Genomic DNA, 20,978 nt, shown 5'->3' on the forward strand with positions numbered 1-20,978 from the left:
TTCAACTTATCCTTAATTGTTGGTAGTGACAAGGATATTTTTTTACCCAATAAATATCTCCAATGTCCTACTTAAAAGACGAGACTGGACAAAACAGTGTTGGGACATGGGGACCATTTCCCCCACCGTTACGCAACATTAATTCAGGTCAGTCTGAGGAGAATAATTGTGTGGGACTGAATGCTGAATGTGGATAATATGCACACCTTAGAGGCCTTTAATAGGCCTTTTGGGAGCCCAGCAAGAACTCCCGTCATTGATTAGAAATGGTAAATCTGAGCCAATGTGTGTGTGCCTGCTTAAAAAAAACAAAAAAACTCACGCACTGTAAACTGCTATTCAGCGGATTGTGTATGGTGGTGCTAATTGCAGTAAGCAATAGGGCTGTCAGGACCCAGTGGAGGCATTTAGGTCCTCGCACACACGCGGTTCATCACTGTCTGAGAACAGACCTACATTACGAAACACCTGTGTCCCCATTCCAGCCTCCATCCAGCAGATTTCTGACCCTCACCGGTATACTATTAGGCTGAATGGTGGGATGCATTGATCACCTGCCGATACTTGTAAAGGAAACGCTAATAGAAATTAGTGTAACACAGAAGAAGTCTCACAAGTTGTGAGTGCAGCTTCTAAGAGTTCAAACAATCCCTGCGGTGCTTTTACACTAACCAATAATGCGGACCGATCTTACTAATCAAGACTGAATGTGTCTAGAGTGCCAGGGGACAATTTGTGCTATCTACTAAGCTATTTTTCAAATACCAAGTATGAACTCAGGGTTGAATAGATTTCTGCAACTAGGTAGTGAAAGATAATTTAGATCACAAATCTAGAATTTAATGATCTCAAAGATGTCGTTTATTTCCCCATTATTGAAATAACATGAATATAGCTTCACATTTAAATGTTAAAGTGGTAGCTAGATATTATATAAGAAAAGTTTTGTTAAAAAGCTATATTAAGATGAATTTCTAGTCTTTAATTAGTTAGTCCAGATTAGTTGGAGTCAGAAGCAGACTAAAACCTAGACTGGTAGAAATCAATAACAAAGCAGACTTGTACAGTCTTTAAAACCATTCTAATCTCAAGAAGTGTTTTAAGGGAAATGTTTTATTTAAGAAGCTTTAAATTGTTGTATGTTGAAAATGTGTTTTACACTAGAAGATCATTGTTATCCTACCTTTATTTCCAGTGAAAATATTATTTGGCTTCTTTCAAGATGGGGATTTGAGCCCACGACTCAGACTCAAGTAAAATTTATTTATGGTTTATAACTAGTTGTGTCATAATGCTCATAGTAATGAACACAATGATGTTTCTCAAACTGAACTCTGCATTACATATTTTTGGGCTGTTTAAAAATATTTATTTTCTCACTTTCAAGCTAGTAGGATTGCAAAGTTAACTTTTATTTTCTGAAAAAAAAAATTATGAAATGGTTTTCCTGTTAACAAATACTATTTTTTGACAGGGAAATAATTTTAATGTATAACCTACAGAAATCCAAATATGCAGATCTATAATTAGATTTGCATAGGCAGATTAGATGGCATGGAGCTAATGCATAAATGTTAATATCAATTATTAGAGACTTAAGACTTGACTTGAGGCAAAAGGCTTGCAACTTTGCTTGAAAAAATAGAAACAAATGCATCTGGTATTTGTGTAAACAACCAACTAATGCAATCCCCCTGAAGGTCTAAAGGCACAAAAGTTGATTTAGGATGACAGCTGTCTGCTTTGGTCTGGACATTTTTCAGGAAAATAACTGTGCATAACCTTTTAAAACTGCAGTTAATTTTTTTTTATTAAATATTCATTTAAATGTTATTGATTTCACTCCCTTAACTCAATACATCAGATTTTATTCTTAAGTTTCAAGTTCTAAACTCCCGTTATGCAGATACAGGTGTTTTATAAGCTTTTGGATTAGGATATTTTCCATAAGTGCTCCAAGCAACTAGAGGCAGAGCTGTTACAAAGGAGTTATCCTCAAGAGTGGAGCAATTCCACTGAGAAAACTGAACTGTGGGTAGGAAAATGAACCCTTTATGCATGAGGATGTTTTAACATATTGCACAGTGCCACTGCATAGACCACACTTGCACTAGCTGAATGCTAATGTCTCTGTGCAATATTTGGTGAGTTCTTCAAGATGTATATGCGTCCCCGATGTGACTACTTAGCTTGCCTGCATGCTGAAATGTACTAATTAGTATGAAGCACAATTAACCAAAATGTGAGCAATTTACCCTCAAGGAGAAACAAAATTTGACCCAAGCAAGAAAACTGTGGAACTTGTGAAAGTTGTTTTAGAATTTGTACTGGCAAAAGTATCTTTACCTTTTTACATGTTGAACTTTAATATAATTTGTTGCCATTACATGTGATAGACCAACACAATTACTGTTTTGATCTTCTTTTCTAAACAAATCAAGGAAATCAAATTTGTTTTATGTGTATTTGTACTGAGTCTCTTTTCTCTGAATCCAGTAAATCAAATACAGCACAACAAACTGCCTGCAGGAGTCACTTAGTTAGAAAATAAAGCCCACCTGTGTGTAGTTTGATCTCAATATAGATAAATACAGCTGCTCCTTTCAAGGCCTCTGAAGTTTGTTAGATTATAAATGAACATATAGCATCATATAGAACAAGGAACAAAGCAGGGAGGTCAGAAATAAAGCTGTGGTGATGTTTAAATCAGGGTTAGGTTATAAAAAAACATCCTAAGGAGAGCAATAATCACAGAGACAGCTATGAGACCCGAGGTACCTCTGAAGGAGCTGCAGGGATCCACAACTCAGCTAGAATAATCTTTCAACAAAACAACCAACCACACAGATTTTTTGAGGATGAACTCAAAAAATCTGAATTTTAAAGAAACTACCAAGATCAAAGCTAAACCTAAATAAAGTAATAAAAAGCACAACTTAACACTCTTTGGGACACATAGCAAAAATATAGCGAGAAAGACCAAAATTGAACACTCTGGCCAACATTAAAAGACAAACTTTAAATGTGTGATGGAAATATAACACTTCAGTGTTATATTCTCAACAATAAGATAAGATGTTAGTGATATTTTGTATAACTGCTCCACTTTGTGTTGATCTAACATGTAAAATCACAATAAAATATTTTTGATTTTCTTGTTGTGACATGAAGACGTAAAAAAAAAAAAATTAATTAAGTCAAATTCCTTTGCGGAGCAACGTGGTGATGCAGCTTATACCAACAGAGGTACGCCTCTCTATTTTCTCAGTTTGTAAGCAAACTATAGATCTTTCGCTTAGATACTTTACCTCAAAGAAGACAGCCATGGCGGCGATGATGCGTCTTTCCTTCATGGCCGCGTTGAGGCTGTCAAAGTCGTCTGAATTGTAAAGGTAGATCTGCATCTGGGATGGGGAAACAGAGCAAAGACAGCTTTAGGAGTGGACAAGGAGAAGGAGGAGTACTCTCATCAATCACCTTGGACGCACTGCTGAGAAGCTGATGAAAAGCTGTTTTGAGGGGCAGAAAAGAGGGAGTATTTATCACTCCTATAAATCTCTCATAATCTGTGTCAGTCTTTTCTTGTGTGCGCGCTGCCACTCCGGGAGGCTGCCAAAGAAATACAGCATCCCATTTCTTAGGGCGACCGTCCTCACAGACACAGTAACGAGGCAAGAGGAAAAAGTGAAGGGGGATGCCCACAGCCCCTTCTCGTGCAAAGATCTAACAGAATGATACGCCTCTAATCATGACTCCCAATTACCTTAAATCACCCACAACATTGCTTCTGATTTCACAACAAAGCTTGAGGATCATTTAAAAGACATCATACACAGAATATATCACATACCTGTCATGGTACTAGCTTTAGTCCCAGCAAAAAAAAAAAAAAAAGGAATAAAAAATAAATAATCCCATTTCTTTCATTTCAAGGCAGTCATGTTATGGTGGCACTGATCAAAATCAGCAAATTATTCTAAAAGTAGCAATTGGAGCTGTCAGTCATCTCTCTGTCAGGCCTCTATAAATTGAAAAAAAGCCTTTCATGTCACTGAATCAAGTTAATTGGCAATAAGAAAAAAAGGACCTAGATGTTGATTTAATTAAAGGCTGGGGTGTCCCTTTCTCCCTTTTCAAAGGAAAATCACAGGGCACCGCCAGCCACAATTGACTGCGCTGACAACAAATTTAAAATAAATAAGTAAATAAGCATATAATCAAGGATAAGTCCCATTTACACAAACTCTTCAGGCCCGAACCAGGTTCAAAATGACTCAATCCAAATAATTTCCGTTAATCAGCTTCCTTCAGAGTTCCTTTAACTGCGGCCTTTAATGGGACTAATTTGTTGTCTGAGAACTCAGCAAGAAAGAGGACTGGCCATTCATCACCCTTCAGATGTTATTAACTACATTACCACATTACAGCTGCCCCCCTTAGGCTTCATTTACTCATTGATAATGACTCATGTGACCCGTTCTTGTTAACAACACTTTATAAAACTTGCATTTCAATTATACACTTCCATAGGAGTCAATAAAGGAATCCTGTATCACTTGATTACTCATTTTCTTAATGTATGTTTGGAGAGAGCTGGAAAACTCTCAGCGCTGGAGCCGAAGATAAAAATGTTGATTTAAATAAGAACAGACAGGTGGTCTGACAAATCTTTGAGCTCCCTGAAAAGCGCAGGAACGTGCTGTTCACATCTCCAGAATCGCTCTTTAATCTCAAGTCGGTTCATACCATCCTTTTTTTTTTCCTCGCTCTTCATTTCCAGCACAAAGTGAGCGCAAAAACAAAACAAAAAAAACCTTAAAGTCACTGTGCATTTCCATGTCCCATTTAAACAGCAAAGGTGAAAAACAAAGTCAGGTTTGGCATGATTTCCCAAGACAACAAAATGTAGAGCAAAGACTGAAAAAAACTACTAAAATATAAGTTTCAGCACACAGAAATGTTAAATCAGGGAAAGGCAAATGTGTTTCTCCTTCACCGCTGTGTCACCAAAGAAATTCATTGTTAACAGATACATGTTCACGCTTTTCTATCAAACACAATTATTTGTCTTCATTGTTTTTCCAAGCTCCTCAAAGAGTATGAGCAAGAAGAGGTGAAATTACGAGTCACTTTAGTATAACTGAACAAACATATAAACATGAATTTTTGTTGGAGAAAAAAAATATGAAAAGTTAACTGAACAGAAATAACTTGAAGACATTGTACTCAGTCTTATAACTACATTTTTCTATTGTAATAGTTGACAATAGCCAATAGTTGAAAATCTTATGTTGGAATCTTGACTTGGAAAAGTCCCCAAATAGTCCCAAGGTTAACATTAGAGCTGCACAAATGTACTGTTTTTGGAAAATCACTGTAAGCAATATTCATTTTGGAAGACCATAATTAGTTCTAGCTTTATATTTAAGTATTACACATTCAGGTTCTCTAGTCCTGTAATAAACTTTATGAAACTCTCTGTCACACCAAAATGTTCTAGAAGCACTTTCAATAAAAATTTTGTATGTTTTCAGTAGCTGGATATACTTTTTACCTTCAAGGAACAATGTTCTGCTGAAACACAAAGAAGAAAGACACTTTGTACTTATTTATCTATTGCAAGTTATTGTGTTTTTTCCCCAATACTGAACTTAATCATAACATAGTGACACACATCATCCTGTACAACCAACTATTTGAGACTATAGTCACTGTTTTGAGCAAAATGCTATGCTATTGACTTGTGTTGCTGATCCTAATAGTTATCATCATAAGAATGACCAAGCCTAGCTGGTTACAGTATTTGTACTAGAACACGCTCACCTTGGGGAAGTTCCAGTTTATCCCTTCCTCACCTCCATAAGAGGACAAATTGAAGGTTTGTAAATAATCTGGTTGTAGAATCTTGCCACCCATCATTCTTATTAGGAAAAAAAAAAAAAAAAAGATGTAGGCATAGAATGGTTGCTGCTTTTGAAATTCTCAACATTTTCTCTAGCGAGATGCTAGAGAGTGCAAGAGTGATTACTTGTCTCTGGTTGTAAGGAGCAGAGGGCAGATTACTGAAAGAAGACTTTTACACTTTTCCCTCACTTAAAGCTAAATTTTGTATGTTAATATATATATATATATATATATATATATATATATATATATATATATATATATTATATATATATATATATATATATATAATAACAACAAAAGGCAGTGGATTTCATGTTCTTTTTGTTTTAAATAAGCAAAATTGGATCAAGTTATACATTTTTACTTGGCAGTACTGCAATGCTGTGAAACTGTGGTAGTTTTAATCAAGTTTTAATCAAAAACTGAGAATCTCACACAGGCCCATGCCTACTGATGAGAACATCAGAAGGATGTTTGTCGGGTGCAGAGGCTTGCTCCATGAGACTCTAGCACAGCAGAGGAGGGCATCAAACCCTAATTTCTCTAAACACATGTTAGGTTTTAATTCAGTGTATTGTATCTACATTTTCATATTTTCTTTCCACATGCACATATGTAGAAGCTGGTGATTTTCTTTCTAAAAGCAAAGGATTTGGAGCGTGCAGCTAGTTTTCATTTTCTGCATGGGTTTCTTATAGTGCACTGCATTTAGCTCCTGGGCTCTGCCTGGGTCAGTCTTGACTCATCCAACACTCTTCTATTTCCTACTTTTTCCTTGCTTTCACTGGAGCTTTTATCTTCCTTACTGTATGCCCACAGTAATACTTATTCATATGCTCTTAGTGCTGGTTGTGCAAACGTATACCCTTCCAAGGTGTGATTTGTAATCCATGTATAATTAATCTAACCTCAGCGACAACCTAATACATTATAGGAAAAGATCTCCCTGAGGATCCCCGAGGGGAGAAAAAAAAAACTCCACACTTTCATTTGTCATAGCGCTGTTTGAGTGAACAGGTGGTCCATCTATCGATTTCCCCACTTCACTCCCAAGAAAAAGAACATAGTTAGATTAATGTCGAGCTCAGGGGCCACAAGCCAAGCACTCCATTGGGCACTTTCTTTTTTTGGGAGGAGTTAAAGATATCTAAGCTGAAAAGCCAGATCTGCTCCATAACACGGCTCATTGAAACTAAATTTGTCTTTAGTTTCACCTCTTGTATACATGCAACCAATCTGAGTATTTTGAAGCTTCAGATAAAAGCCCTTTCCTCTGCTGTGAACAAAATGCTTGACATCTGACTCGAGGCTGAATGTGACTCATTTGTAGTGAGAGATAATTAAAAAGAAAGCTTGGAGAGCAGTTTTAGTTCACAGATAAAAAAAAAAGTCTGGGAGATCAGGCTTCTTGGTCAAGCTGCACATATCTCGAGCAAAATACACGTTACACAAAACAAAAAATCGACCTCTGCTATGAAAGGATACTGAGCACAAACACTGAGCACAAACATTTATACAAGCTGTATAATGTACACAATTCAGCTGCACACATCCTGTCAGATTTAATGTAATCTGAAATATATCAAATTGTTCAGCGTCGTAAATATGAAAAATGAAAAAAGCAACTCTTACAAGATGAAGCAGTCAAATGGTTAAGGGCTAGCTCCTACACAACCACATTCCCCTTCAACCATTCATCATTTCATTTTACTTATACCTTCTGCTTCACACTGTGGAATAATACATCATGCTTGATTTATGTATTCTGACTTATCAATAAGAGACATTTTTTAAAAAGCAGCCTTCCAATTCTGTTGCTCCTGTGGTGTGTCATTAGTATCTACATGTGTAGTTAACAGCTACAATGTCAGAAGTTGCTTTCTTGTTCCTCTTGTATGAAAAGTCGTGGTAATGATTTTTTTTTTACACTCTGGTGTGATGGAAGTTGCCATGAGAGGTGTTTGCTGACCCACTTTTTTCCTCCTCAGGCATCATCATACTCTGTGCAATAGAAATCCCATCTAGGATTGCTGTTCTTTGTGTGTTGCTTGTAAAAAGAGTTATGACACAAGAAGATGGGGACCAATCAAGCTGGAATAATGTAAGCAGATCTTAAACAATGATCTGAAACAATAACGACACTAATACAAATAACAACAACAACAATAATAATAATAATGATAATAATAATATAGAAAAATCTGGTAAATAATTAAGTCATTGGCCTCATGTGTGCTTTTTTACTATCAGGTAAAATAATTCTCCCATTAGTCACAGAATACTTTGAGACAACATAAAAATGTGTCTAAGCATTTTTCTTAAAGGGATAGTTTGGATATATTGAAGTTGGGTTTTGTTGACATTAATGGGCAAGTATGGGATGACTACTATTGTAAAAATAGATATATTTTTTTTAAAACTACAGATTCAAAACTACTAAATATTTTTGTCATAAAAGTGTACGTTAATTTTAATGAGACATAATACAAGTTCTTGGAGTTACCCAAGTCTTCTGCTATATGCTGTATGAAGCATAGAGCAACAAAGCACTGCTCCACTCCTCGGTTGACTGCTGAGCTACTAGCACAAAGGGACACAATATTCTTCCTTGCTTGCAAAAAGGACAAAACAGAATTATTAAGCTAACACAAAAACAAAAGCAGAACTAAAGCTGGAAAGTTATCCATTGCAGGTCTCTTAGGCAGCTGACCACTGTAGCAGACAGCCTGACTACGGTAATTAACCAGCTGATATCATCTTGATATACTAGCATTAAAAAAAACCCCAACATATAGCACAACACTCATTAAAAACTGCTGCTAAATTGAAAGAGATTTTTGTTTTTGCTTTTTCCAAAATCAGTGCAGAGCATTATTGCTATGTGTAATAGTCAGAATGTAATTATATAAATAATTGTTAAAGTTTTGTTTTAAATAAACATTCTTTGGTAATGTTTTACATTTTTATTTTTTTTTTGCAAGAGATTATTATAACAAGAGAATTAGATACTGCATGTTAAGACTATTGTAGTACGAAATTATGTGTCTTTTGCATTCCTTGTTCATACCAACCTATGTTTCATTATGAGCACAGAACAACTGATCTGCATCAAAAAACTCTCTTAGCACCTTAACTTTGATAATGCAAACTAGTCCCTCAGCTAATATCTAGTCAAAGTGAGACAAAAGGAGAGCTCCTTTTGTCTCACCTCCACTCTCATAAATGTCAAAGTGGTTCATGCAAACACTGTATTATATACCTTTAAACCACAAACACATTTGCTCCTGATGCTTACTCCTGCAGTGGTTTATGGGTATTTGCAGAGGGACCATGGTGGGTCGCAGTTTGTTGGATTGACCTCCACATGCACAAGCAAATATTTCAAAATGGAATGCGTTAAGCATTAGACCAGAGTAACTAATAAAGAAGTGCCAGGGGATACAAAAACTATGTAACATTTGCATTAATATTAACAATTTAAACACCAATTTCACTTTATCATTTCACCCCTCTGACATTTACACCTTTTGGTTGTGGTGTTATTGCTGCAATGACTGTGTACATTCATACCAGAGGGACTTTTCCCGCCTGCTTTGACAACCAGCAAGAACGTGTCCTGTATTCTACTCAAAGCAAATGCATCTTTAGCCTATTTTGGGTTGATCAGTGTGTCATAATCTTCCAAATCTTGTACTCATATTTTCTTTAAATTAACTGTTTCAAACGGAGATCACAAGCAAACCAAATGGGAAAACTACTTATAGATAATTACTAGTTCTAACCTCTTAACAGAATTCTATAAAATTTTAATTTATCCCAATTATATTTGCAGGTGTAACAGTGAAGTGAGATATCTGGTCCTTTATCATGGCCCTTTTTTACTCGGTGCATGTAAATATCTGGCTTCAGCTGTATTTAAGTTCTGCCAAAGTAAGTGGAGCCTGATTTTTCTGAGTTTCCTAGTGAGTTCAGGCTGTGGGCTTCAACATTGTGCTTCAAAGGTTGCTGAATACCAGAGAGGCAGGCCCTGTGAAAAAGCTTCTTGGCCTAATGTTAGAGGCTCTGTATGCAGGTGTAAATTAAAGTCTCAAAAGGGATGGTGTTGCATGCTCTCTTTCAGTGCTACTTTGACTGAAGCATGACACCGACATTTTCTTACAACCTCAATAAATTGTATCAACTTGTAAAAAAAATCAAAATTAAAAGGAAAAGAGCATATGTGTCCTTTAAGGATGTTTGGTCAAGGCTTGCCGTCTTGAAAACTGGCAAAAGCTGACTATTTGAGTCATTCACCCTCCTCCCAGCGCTTATGCTTGCTTACTTTCTTCTGCTTGCTGACTAGTTTCTATGCAGTCATTTGCAGCATATGGTGTCCAGGTGTTAAAGCTTACTCAGGCTGTTTAGACACATTTTCTATACGGCTATAAAAAGACACATCACAGAGATCACCATCAAGCGAAATTTAGTTTGTTTCTCTCATACATAAAAATTGTGTAGCTTTTTTTATTCTCCCCCTTCTCCCCTCTTGAAACAAGCTGAGCTATTTAAGCCTTGACATCTACCCATTTGCAGGTATGCATTATGCTGCTAATTTATACTGAGAGAGCAGATTAGCTTTGGAATCCGTACTTCTTCACAGAGAAGTCACTGCAGAAACCTTGGTCTACACACAAAGACATGCCTCGCAACAGAAATCTACATTTCAGATCTATGAATTATGTACCTGGAGGGCATAATTTTCGTCTTCTCTGCTTTTTCCTCCCCTCCTTTCTTAACAGCAGCCAAATTGGCCATTAAAGTAAATTCCATCATATTATTTAGAACCACACCATCAAAGGCGCCATATGCACAACAGCTTTATAATGGCTGTATATAATCCGATGCCCTTTAACACTACGCTGAACACAAAATGATGTGGCAAAAATAAATCTAATTACCCAGCCATTCAGCATCAAAAAGCTGTGGCGGAAGAGAAGGCTCCAAAGAAGAGGGCCAAGAACAAACAGAAAGACGCTGCTTGCCTCATCTTTGGATTTACCATGGATCGGAAGAAAACCAACAATTTCCTGTTTTCATACGCTATTAAATGTACACTAATTAATCTGATTTTACATAAAATTGTTGAAAAAAAAACCTGACAGACTTTAATCCTACTGAATTTAAAATGTATGAGACATATTCAAATTCAATTTAGATAAGAAATACTATTGTAAATTCTATAAAAAAAAGAATAAAAGGCAGTTAGAAGTTATTTCCTGCAAGACATAAAAAAGAGTGAGATTTGTACTTTAATCCATTATTCAGAATAAATCATAACTGAGGATTCCAGGACTTTATACCCTTTAAATCTCTTTTATAAGAGTTTTTGATGATTTTTGTTGCTTTGCCTTTATTACTGGCAATCTGTTCCCCTGTTTCTCAGTCAGTTGTATACTGCAGCTTGAGTGATTCCTGTAAAAGCCTTCCCGTCTGATAACTTCTCACATCTTTTAAAATTCCACAAACCCAATTTGCAATAAAACCCTCGTGCAATCCAAAAAAGAAGAAAGTGTTGTCAAAAAGAAACGGTCAAGGCTAAGCATTTTTTCACTCATTTCTGTAAGAGGTCGTCTTCCAGTAAATCAACTGTAATCTCTGTAAAAATGATTAAATTAGAAATTAAAAATATGGTGTAGTTTATTAACAATTCTCAGAATCCACTAACCAACACAACTCTAAGGAGGCTGAGTATATTGCACTTTTGTTAATATGGATTATCTTTCAGTCTTTGAGCTTTTTACTGTATATTAAATCTTATTTAAATATGTCAGGTCTTAGTATTGACATACATCGATGATTATTCACAAACTAAATGTTCATCATGCAAAAATGACTGGCCAATGCACTCCAAGAATTATGAGTTTATACTTTGCATGCTAATAGAAGAGTCACCCTGTTGGATATGGTTTCACCATGGTGGATGCCTACAGCTGGCACACAGATTACAGTACCAAACATGTTAAAAGTCACTGAGAGTGCTGGGAACATACATAAGAAAGAACCAGAGAGGAAAATGTGAATTTATTGGGTTCATTTAAAATCCTGGAGCACTTCTGTCAATGATATCTGTTGGACAGCATCGCCTGGAATCAGCCTTCCACATGAATGTGAAGGCTGTAAGATTTCTATATTTAAATAGCTGTTTTATTGGGTAACATTCAAATGATCTCAAATGATATTTTATCAGATGAACACCTGAAAAATGTGCCACTCTGTGTTTTTCTTTTTGAGCTGAAATGCTGAACTAAGTGTAAATAGTGACATTCTAATTCAATGATACGTACATAGATAAAATGCATATATTTTGCTTATTCGTTTAAATAAAAGTGAATTGAAAAAGTGACCACAAATAGATTTTTTCTACTTCCTGTTTGATACAGTCACTTCTCAATCATTTCTATAAAAATAACCACATTTCTTGGCTTGGCTACTCTGTGAAATGGATTTACTTTAAAGTCCTCTCATGGACTTTGTATAAAGTTCAAACATTTGAGTATCTTGGAAAAGAAGTAAAACTGTGAAAGGCATCCAGATATATTCTCTCAGTTCTGACACCCCTGAGCTTTTGAGGGTTTAAATACCAACATTTTTAAAGCACCACTGAGTTCACGACTAAAAGGTTTCAGTGAAATCTACACGCCAAAAACGTGCCTTAACCTTTACTTTAGGGTTCATTAATTAAATAGTTTAGGAGGGGTATTAAGTTATAATCTATTTGAACACCGCACTAACGATTCAGTGCTGACCTTCAGTACTGAACCATGGACATTTGTCAAACTGTGTGTAGCAACATGACGTTTTACCTCTACGGGGAACCTTCTGCCATTTATGCTGTGCTCTGAGCCTGCTGATCCATTACTCTGGCCCCAGTGAAACTCCATCTTCTCAGCCTTAAAGCGCCCTGGCAGTCCAGCGCCTCTTACAAAGTAGTCATCCTTCAGCAGCACAGCGACTAGAGACAAAGAGGGATGGAGAAATTGAATCAAAGACGGATATTCAAGCACACTTCAAGAAAGGCACACACAAGAAAATTGTATTGTGACGTTGTGTTTAATTAGCAAAGAAGCTCATCCCAGGATAATGGCAGCTTTTGTTTAAACATTTATTTTTCTGAAATTATTTTTACATGGATCTTTTAAGAGAAAAAAAAGCCACAATTTGGTATCGTGTTAGCTTAAATGTCTATATGCTTACGCAACTCGGTTTTTCAGCTTTCTGTATTACTCATTGTTTTCAGTTGAACTACAGGAAATAGTTCAATAGTTGTCTTGCGGGTCAAAAGTGACCCATTACCATGTTTAGCTGTAGAAAAAAATACCCTAAACATTCTTTTTTCGACTTGAAATTTTATGACTTTTCCTGAAAGTCAAAACATTTTTAGGAATATATATATATATATATATATATATATATATATATATATATATATATATATATATATATATATGTATATATATATATATATATGTATATATATATATATATGTATATATATATATATATATATATATATATATATATATATATATATATATATATATATATATATATATATATATATATATATATAAACTACTACAACATTCCGATCAATCTGCTTTTCTTCCTTGTACCCTTCATGGTATAAATGACCTAACAAGCTATTGAATCTCAAATATTCTTGACTTTGTGTGAAGTGAGGACCCATGGCGGCAGAATCGCTTGCAGAAATCCAGAAACCCGACATGGTATGTGTCTTTAAGCCCGTGTGAAAAAAATCGTTAAATGCAACATTAGTGGCGTGCACCTCCACAAAGATGCTTGTGATGTGCTATTCAGAGAGATGTTTCCCCCCAGTGTCCTTGAAATCCCTGGTTGACTGCGAGAAGTGCAGTGCACAGGTTCAGTCAAAGGCACCATCTCTCTAATTGTTGCATGACTTGTAAGGAAGACTCGATGGCATCCAGATGCCTTGTGATCTTTATCCACATGGCAGCTTTTTACGAGGCTGTAATGCCACTGGCTCTGCCTCTGCAGAATAGCAGGCATTTTTACATTTTCTCTCATCTAATATAATACCCACTGCTTGGTATAAGAACTTTTTCAGAGGATTCTTTTTTCTGTTTTATATTTAATTACTTTTTTTCCCCCCTTGATTTGGTCGAATGTTATGTTGCTTCTGAGTGTATTGACATTTTATTTATACAATTGCTATATGCGGATAAATAAGGCTTCAAAAATAGTGTCCAACAAAGATTATAAGCAAACATACAGTTGACATCTATTAAATTATTCATTGTCATGCAAACGACTGCTAATTATATCTGTGACTCCCAATGCGTGAAAACTTCCCAGGCTTGTAAAAGAAAAAAAGAAACACTAATATAACAGGCCTGGTTTATTAGATAAACATGGGTCCTGGCTAACAAGATATGATGCTAAAAAAAAAGTCATGATCCCTTTGTTTTCATAAAATTAGATTTAAAAAAATCCACTCATGGCATGCCATCGCTGTTTACATCACAATTCAATATGAGAAGAGACATCAGCGGACGGGAATAGCCTGATCTCTGGACCCAACAGTAAGATAAATATGATTTTGGTCTGAACTTGACTCGGAGCCCGGTGCAAGTGCTCCAGACAACACAGAGGACATACTGGAAATGTAGACAAGATGATGAAGATCAGAGATCAGGGAGGGGTGGAATGGAATGGGAAAGTCTATAATGCCTGAGCAAGACCTGCTTTTCAGTCCAAACAGATGATAGCGTTTAATATCCTGTATAAAACCCAGCTATAAACAGAAAACACATCGTGGCAAGCCCGGGGCTGGCTCTTTGAATGTTGACAGTTTCACGCTGGTTAGTGCAAAGACGCATGGAACTATTAAGTTCAAGTTCAAATTGTCCATTTGTGATGCAATTGTAGCTCAATTTTGCTGTCTTTGAACTTGAATGTTACGCTTTCCACGGCTTAGATGACTGAGAACAGGGTTAAGTTAAAAAACAATGGGGGACCGTGACTGAGGGTTGCGTGGAAATCAGTGAGAGTTGGTCACCGTTTGCTGATGGGGGGTGGTACCTTATGTAGCTCCCAAGCACACCACAAAGGGAACCATAGCGGTGATAATCCTGCTGAATTACACTGCTGAGAGTATTTCCAAATGGGGTCCGACATAATAATAGACACGACATTCTGTTACAGTTTCCCATTACCTCAAACAGCACCTGGCAGCACTTTTACATTAGCACAATTTGACAAAGGTATCAAAAGAATGTGGAAGGACATGGCGAGAAAACAGACGTGAGTCCTTGGGAAGCCATATTTACTCCCTGTATTATGTAGAAAAGCTGTCTAAATGTTTGTTTCCTCACTTTCTTTTGAGGAGAAGCTGTAAAGGGAGAAAAAAAAACAAGCATCATGTGGCACTAAAAAAGACAATGTTACTGCAGCCTGGTAAAAGATTTTACTTACTAAAGCTAAAAAGGTGGACAAAGTTCTGAAAGAATTGGACAAATATAAGAGTATAGTTCAAAATGGATCAATCAATCAATTGGGCAGGGATCTGAACAAGTCAATTTTCTCTAAATCTGTGTTGCTTTATGAAGGAGAAGTGAAAAGGTGGGAAAAATTTGACATTTCTCCCATCAATTAATTAAATGCAATAAGGCCTTTATAACCATTTTTGGTATACAAATGTATTAACCACAGTATTGAGGTACACTTTTTTGAGTTTAAGAGTCATTGCAGTCAAACCAATCAAGAAACCTTCAGCTCAGTTGTTTCTATTTTATGTGAGAGTCCTTGGCTACAATCTGAATCGATAAATCAGAGACAGATTAGAATCAGGCAGGTGATTGGCCCAATCAGATTTTAATTTAAAAAGTGAAATAAGTGAGGATATTTTTACCACTCCATAATAGTAAATCGAGATCAGTAATTAAAATAAAAACTCCTTTTCATCAACACAGTGTCTTTGCCACTCTCCTTAGCTTTCAAATCTCAGTCGCCTTGTAACAAATATGTAAAAAAATAAAACGAGACTATGAAAATCAAGCCAACTACCCAAATAATTTATATTTGTAGTAGCCAGAGGTTGAATGCATGGTCTCTAAAATGTCACCAAATAGCACATTTGAAAATGTGATATTTTAAAATGTCATATTGAAGTAACACTAATATTGTGATGACTACTGTTATTTGATCTATTGTACAGCTGTACAAGAGGTGCCTAAAAACTGATGAGTCGAAGCTCAAGAGTCTCTATTTTTTTTTCCCCCCTGAATCTCAAATATTATATTTTTTTGGCATCAATAAAGTCACAATAGCTTGGTCGCTTGACAAATGTTACTGAGGGAAGAAAACAGAAAACTCTATTTGCATAATTTCTGAAAATTATGAAAATGAAACAATAAAAGACACCCTTAGAAATGAAGATGTATTTCCACTGCTAATACTAATAAATCCATGAATTGTTCCCTTGGCTTATATACAATGTGAAAGATAGTTTAAAATGTCACTTCTGAAATTACAGCAGGATCTTTTGACTTCAAAGTGGAACTATTTATGACAGAAGGCTACCTGTAAGGCTTCTGTATAATAGCAATAAATTAATTAATTGAGTCATTTGATGCATTTAACAATAAGTGAGAGCCAACATTTACTTAGAGTGGGGGTGGGGGGGAACTACACCTTGTAATTTTGTGTATTTGAAAAAAATAAACCTTAAAGAGCAATAACCTGTCTTTGTCAAAGAGATGGAATCACTGTAGTTTGTTCAGATACTTACCCCTAACCCTAACCACATGATATATCTTGAGCGATGATAACTGTGGAGTGAAATCAAAATTCTATAAAATCAGAAATCAATAAGTGTTCACAGTCTAAACTGCGCGACTATAAAATTATTAGTTGAGGAATTTATTCAAGACCTCAAAGCAAGTCAGAGAATCATGTGACCTAATTACAATTACAATACTGCAGTGGGACTCTAGTTAGCACAGCCACTGAAAATTGATCACTCTCACATTTAAAAGGTAGATTAAATAAAGCTTTATTTCCGTGGTAATTTATCTGTCAGCTTGCTGTTTCTATTCAGTTTGTTATGCACCTTATGTTTCAGCTCCCAGGGGATTGCAATGAGAATTTATTCCCACACTGTTTTCTAAATAAGAAATAAAAAAAACCTGTCCACCATTCAGATGCTGACTCACAATTGAATACACAAGAGTGTATTCAATTGCAGCACAGCTTTGTATACTGCTGCAATGTGAAAATGAAGGTGGAGTACGAGGAAAAATACAAGTTCAATCTCAGTGAGAACTGAGAGAAATGAGCATTTATAATGTGACATATATTAGACCAAAAAAGCAGTGCGTAGTTGTGAGTGAAAGGGATCCAATTATTTCTGTCCTCCTTTTATCTCCTTTTCCTTTAATCAGAAAGTATGGCATTCATGTGTATTTGCCTCCTCCCCCGGCTTACTCAGATGCCCCAAAATATATACTTTTGCTAAGAAACGTCGAACAGTCAGGGAATCAGCAAACAGAAATTTCCTTTCTGAGATTAAATTAGAGACAGAAAATAATTCAATCTAAGTGACAGACCTGTTTAAGATATGCTCTCATTGTGAAAAGCTCACCAAAAAGGATTTAGGCATAAGGATCCCAAGATCCCTAGGAAGCCAACCAAGCAGATTTATCCCAAAAAAGAGATTCTTCAAGTCTTTAGAACTTGAAGAATCTGTGTGGAATTTAATCTCAGAAAGATTCAGCTTTTCTGTGTAAGCCTTAGAGGTTAAAGATCATAAACTTTGAAAATCTCAGGCATACTCAAAACAATCAAATAAAAATGGAAAGAATATGGTCCACTGCAAACATACCAAGACATGGCTACACTGAAGAGATGGAGGACAAAAACCTTTTAACCAACACACAAAATGCTATAGTTACGAAAAGTAACAGTGCAAATCCACATGACAATACATTCCTCACAACAAAGCAAGGTGTTGGCCAACAACTTCTCCACAATGAAGCATGGTGGTGGCAGCATGAAGGGAAACAGGCGCTTTTCTTCAGCAAAACCAGCAAAGCTGGCAAGAGTTGATTGGAAAATGAAGGGAGCTAAACATAGAAATCCTAAAAGAAAGCAAGAGCTAAACTGGAGTGGTTGAAATTAAATTAATGTTATAGCTCACAGAAACCTTTTTACCTCATGTAACTTTCAAAGCCTTTTCCCATTTGTTCATAAAGCCCAAGTTAATTACTTGATTCTTACTTGAACCAAGTAAGAGTGAACGTAAGACTTGAAAAGTGCTATTCACAAATGCTCTTCATTCAGAAATACTGAGCTTAACTATTTTGCAAAAAGGGCTTTAAACTCTAGTATTTGTGAAGAGACGTAACATTGAAAGGTGGTTCAACAAAGTGCTGAATCAAGACATGAATACAAATCCACATAGATTTTTACTTATAAACAGTTTTGAAAAACATGCATCACTTTCACTTAATCAAACATTTATGCAACACTTTGTGTTGGACTTTAACATGAAATCCCAACCAAGTTTTTTTGGCAATAATGCAAAAAAAAAAAAATGTTTTAAAAAAAAAGCTCAAGGGTTTGTGATACTTTTGCAAGGCACTGGAGATACATGACACAGATATATATTATGAAAGGAATGTTAATGTATTTTTTTTTCAAATCATTGTGGTGAACAAAGTCCCCCGACTGCAAATGAGCTTCTTCAAGATGCTCACCTAACAGGAGCTAGCTGGGATTCAGTGTTTTGCCCTTGGGCACTCCTACATGTGTTCAGTTGGAAATGTGGCCTGATATTATCTCTTTTTAATGTTCACACCAGTATTGTGCCTGTTTTAATGTTCTGTGTCTCTCGAAACAACATGACCAGGGCGTTTCATAATCCCTCTGCTGTCCTAACTGAGATCAGATGAATCAAGAAGCCTTTTTACCACGTCTACATTTGACATCATTAGCCAGATTATAATTGGTGCTCTGTCGGCTGATCCCTCGCTTTACATGAGGATTTAGTCAGCCTGTGAATGAGGACGGCCCACTTTTAATCATCACACAAAGCAAACCAGGGGGGATTGAGTGTGTGAACAAGAAAACACAGATTGTCAGTAAACACATAAGATAATGAATAAGTTGTGACGGGAAAAAAATGAAAAGAATTTAAAGTAACTCAAACAGATTTACGGATTGGGAGAAGAAAATAGGTGTGATATTTTGATAAACAAAGAGAAGAGAAAAGAAGATTTGAAGAGAAAGGAACCTTGTGTGATGAGGGATGAGCTGAGCTCCTGTCGCGAGGCGAGAAAGAATCTGCCAGAAGTATTAACGTGCCAGCGCTACTTAAGCTAAAGGCCCACAGCATGAAGACGACAAAATGATGCAGGAGATTTTTCAGACTGAAAGCATTAGGTCAGGAAATAACTATCCATCACATTATCATAATTGTGCAACTCCTTTGCAATAGAGCAAAAATCCCTGATTCTGCTGTTGTTGAAGCGGGGTAATCCTGTGTGCAACACAAGAAAAGCTGGGGAATGGAGATGCTGGCTGGCCTTGGGAGTTTCATTAGAAATGCGGCCCTGGGTGTGTGTGAACCCTCAAACAGCAGAGGAGGAATTAGAAGCTAAGCCAAAAAGACCTTGAATCACAGCCTGTGAAAGAAGGGGAGTGTGTGTGAAAGTAAATCCTTGATCAATGCAAATGTCTCTGGAGGCTTTTGATTCCTGCTGAATTTGGTTTGAAGTTGTCTGAAATTTTACTGAGACGTGTTTTTGTTGAGGAACGCGGTCCGAATGGCAGCTAATCTGCTCGATCTCAAAGCAGGCCGAGGCACAAGGGAACGTCATGTAATCAATAGCAATGAACTTTTTAAGATCTGTTCACACAGCTCTTAATTACAAAGCTGACTTTTAAATAGTGTGAGTGATGTTAATGCCCCTTTTGTGACAGATTTGAACAACTCAATTCTGGCACATCCCCAAGAGGCATTGGTGATCTGAGGTTAGGAAAACATAAGACTTTAAAACCACAGAAACCTTTTTAGCTCATGTAACTCTTAAAGCCTTTTCCTGTTTGTTTATAAGGTTCTAGAGGGACTTTTTCCATTATTGACTCTTACTTCAGAATGGAAGGTATCATAACGCAGCTGTACGGAGACTAGTCGAAACACCAGTGTCCTCATGTAAGAGTTTTGAGGGTGACAGTTAAAGGGCTAATTAGCTGATCTGGGTGTGGCATCAGTAGTTCCTATTTATTCTAATTTTCCGAGACACTGAATGTTGGATTTTTATCCAACATTCAAGCCATGTAAGTCATGACAACCAGAATTACAAGAAATAATGTCTTGGAAAAGCTCCCTATGTATGATATATTTCACTTTCTGATATGACTTACAAAACATATAGCTTCTTTTCAGCAATGTTCTAATTTTTTATGTACTAGAAAAAATTATTATAGGGTTCAGAGTATAGTCAAGAGTACACAAGGTTTTATATTATGGCTTCTGTCAAGAACTGAATTGGATTTCTTCCAATTCAGTTCTTGACAGAAGCACACAAGTATATGTGCACACAAGCATATGTGCACAATGCTTTTCCTGAGCGTATGAGTTACCAATAATACAGAAAACTTTGAAAATGCTAATGAAATGTCAGCAATGCAAGAAAATGAAATAAAAAAAAGACCTTGACAAGAGAGCTGAGTTTAAGTGTTTAAACTTAATGCTGAAGTTTTGTGATTTTTATCCAACTGACATCCACCTGAAGGCCGTTACTTCATCTCAACATTCATACTTGTGGTATGAATGCAAGAAGAATAAAAAATCTCTCAAAAATGCACCTTAAACCCTTGGAGGGCTCTTAGGATTGCTTGGTTTGAAAAAGTTATAACACAAAAGATTTCTAATAAAGAAATATATGAGACTTTGAAAATTAATGACACACGTAATTTAAACGTGATCGACCTTCATCTACATCTTTTTAACTGGGATTGTGCACAGTATTGTCTTTTCGCTGATTTCCTAA

The 20,978-nt window shown here is 36.2% G+C and overlaps 1 protein-coding gene across 1 annotated transcript in view; it reads right to left on the reverse strand.

Annotated features, from left to right (window-relative positions):
- LOC129355036 (receptor-type tyrosine-protein phosphatase gamma-like) overlaps window positions 1-20,978 on the reverse strand; it is a 148,132-nt gene that overhangs the window by 40,423 nt on the left and 86,731 nt on the right. Inside the window, exons 4-5 of the mRNA XM_055024589.1 lie at window positions 12,750-12,898; window positions 3,309-3,404 (exon numbers count right to left, since the gene is read on the reverse strand). Coding sequence (XP_054880564.1) covers window positions 3,309-3,404; window positions 12,750-12,898 — 245 coding nt within the window. The remainder of the gene's footprint in view (window positions 1-3,308; window positions 3,405-12,749; window positions 12,899-20,978) is intronic.

This window comes from Poeciliopsis prolifica, unplaced genomic scaffold, assembly GCF_027474105.1.
Source record: "Poeciliopsis prolifica strain line A6 unplaced genomic scaffold, Auburn_PproV2 SCAFFOLD003, whole genome shotgun sequence".
In the NCBI taxonomy this organism is placed as follows: Eukaryota; Metazoa; Chordata; class Actinopteri; order Cyprinodontiformes; family Poeciliidae; genus Poeciliopsis; species Poeciliopsis prolifica.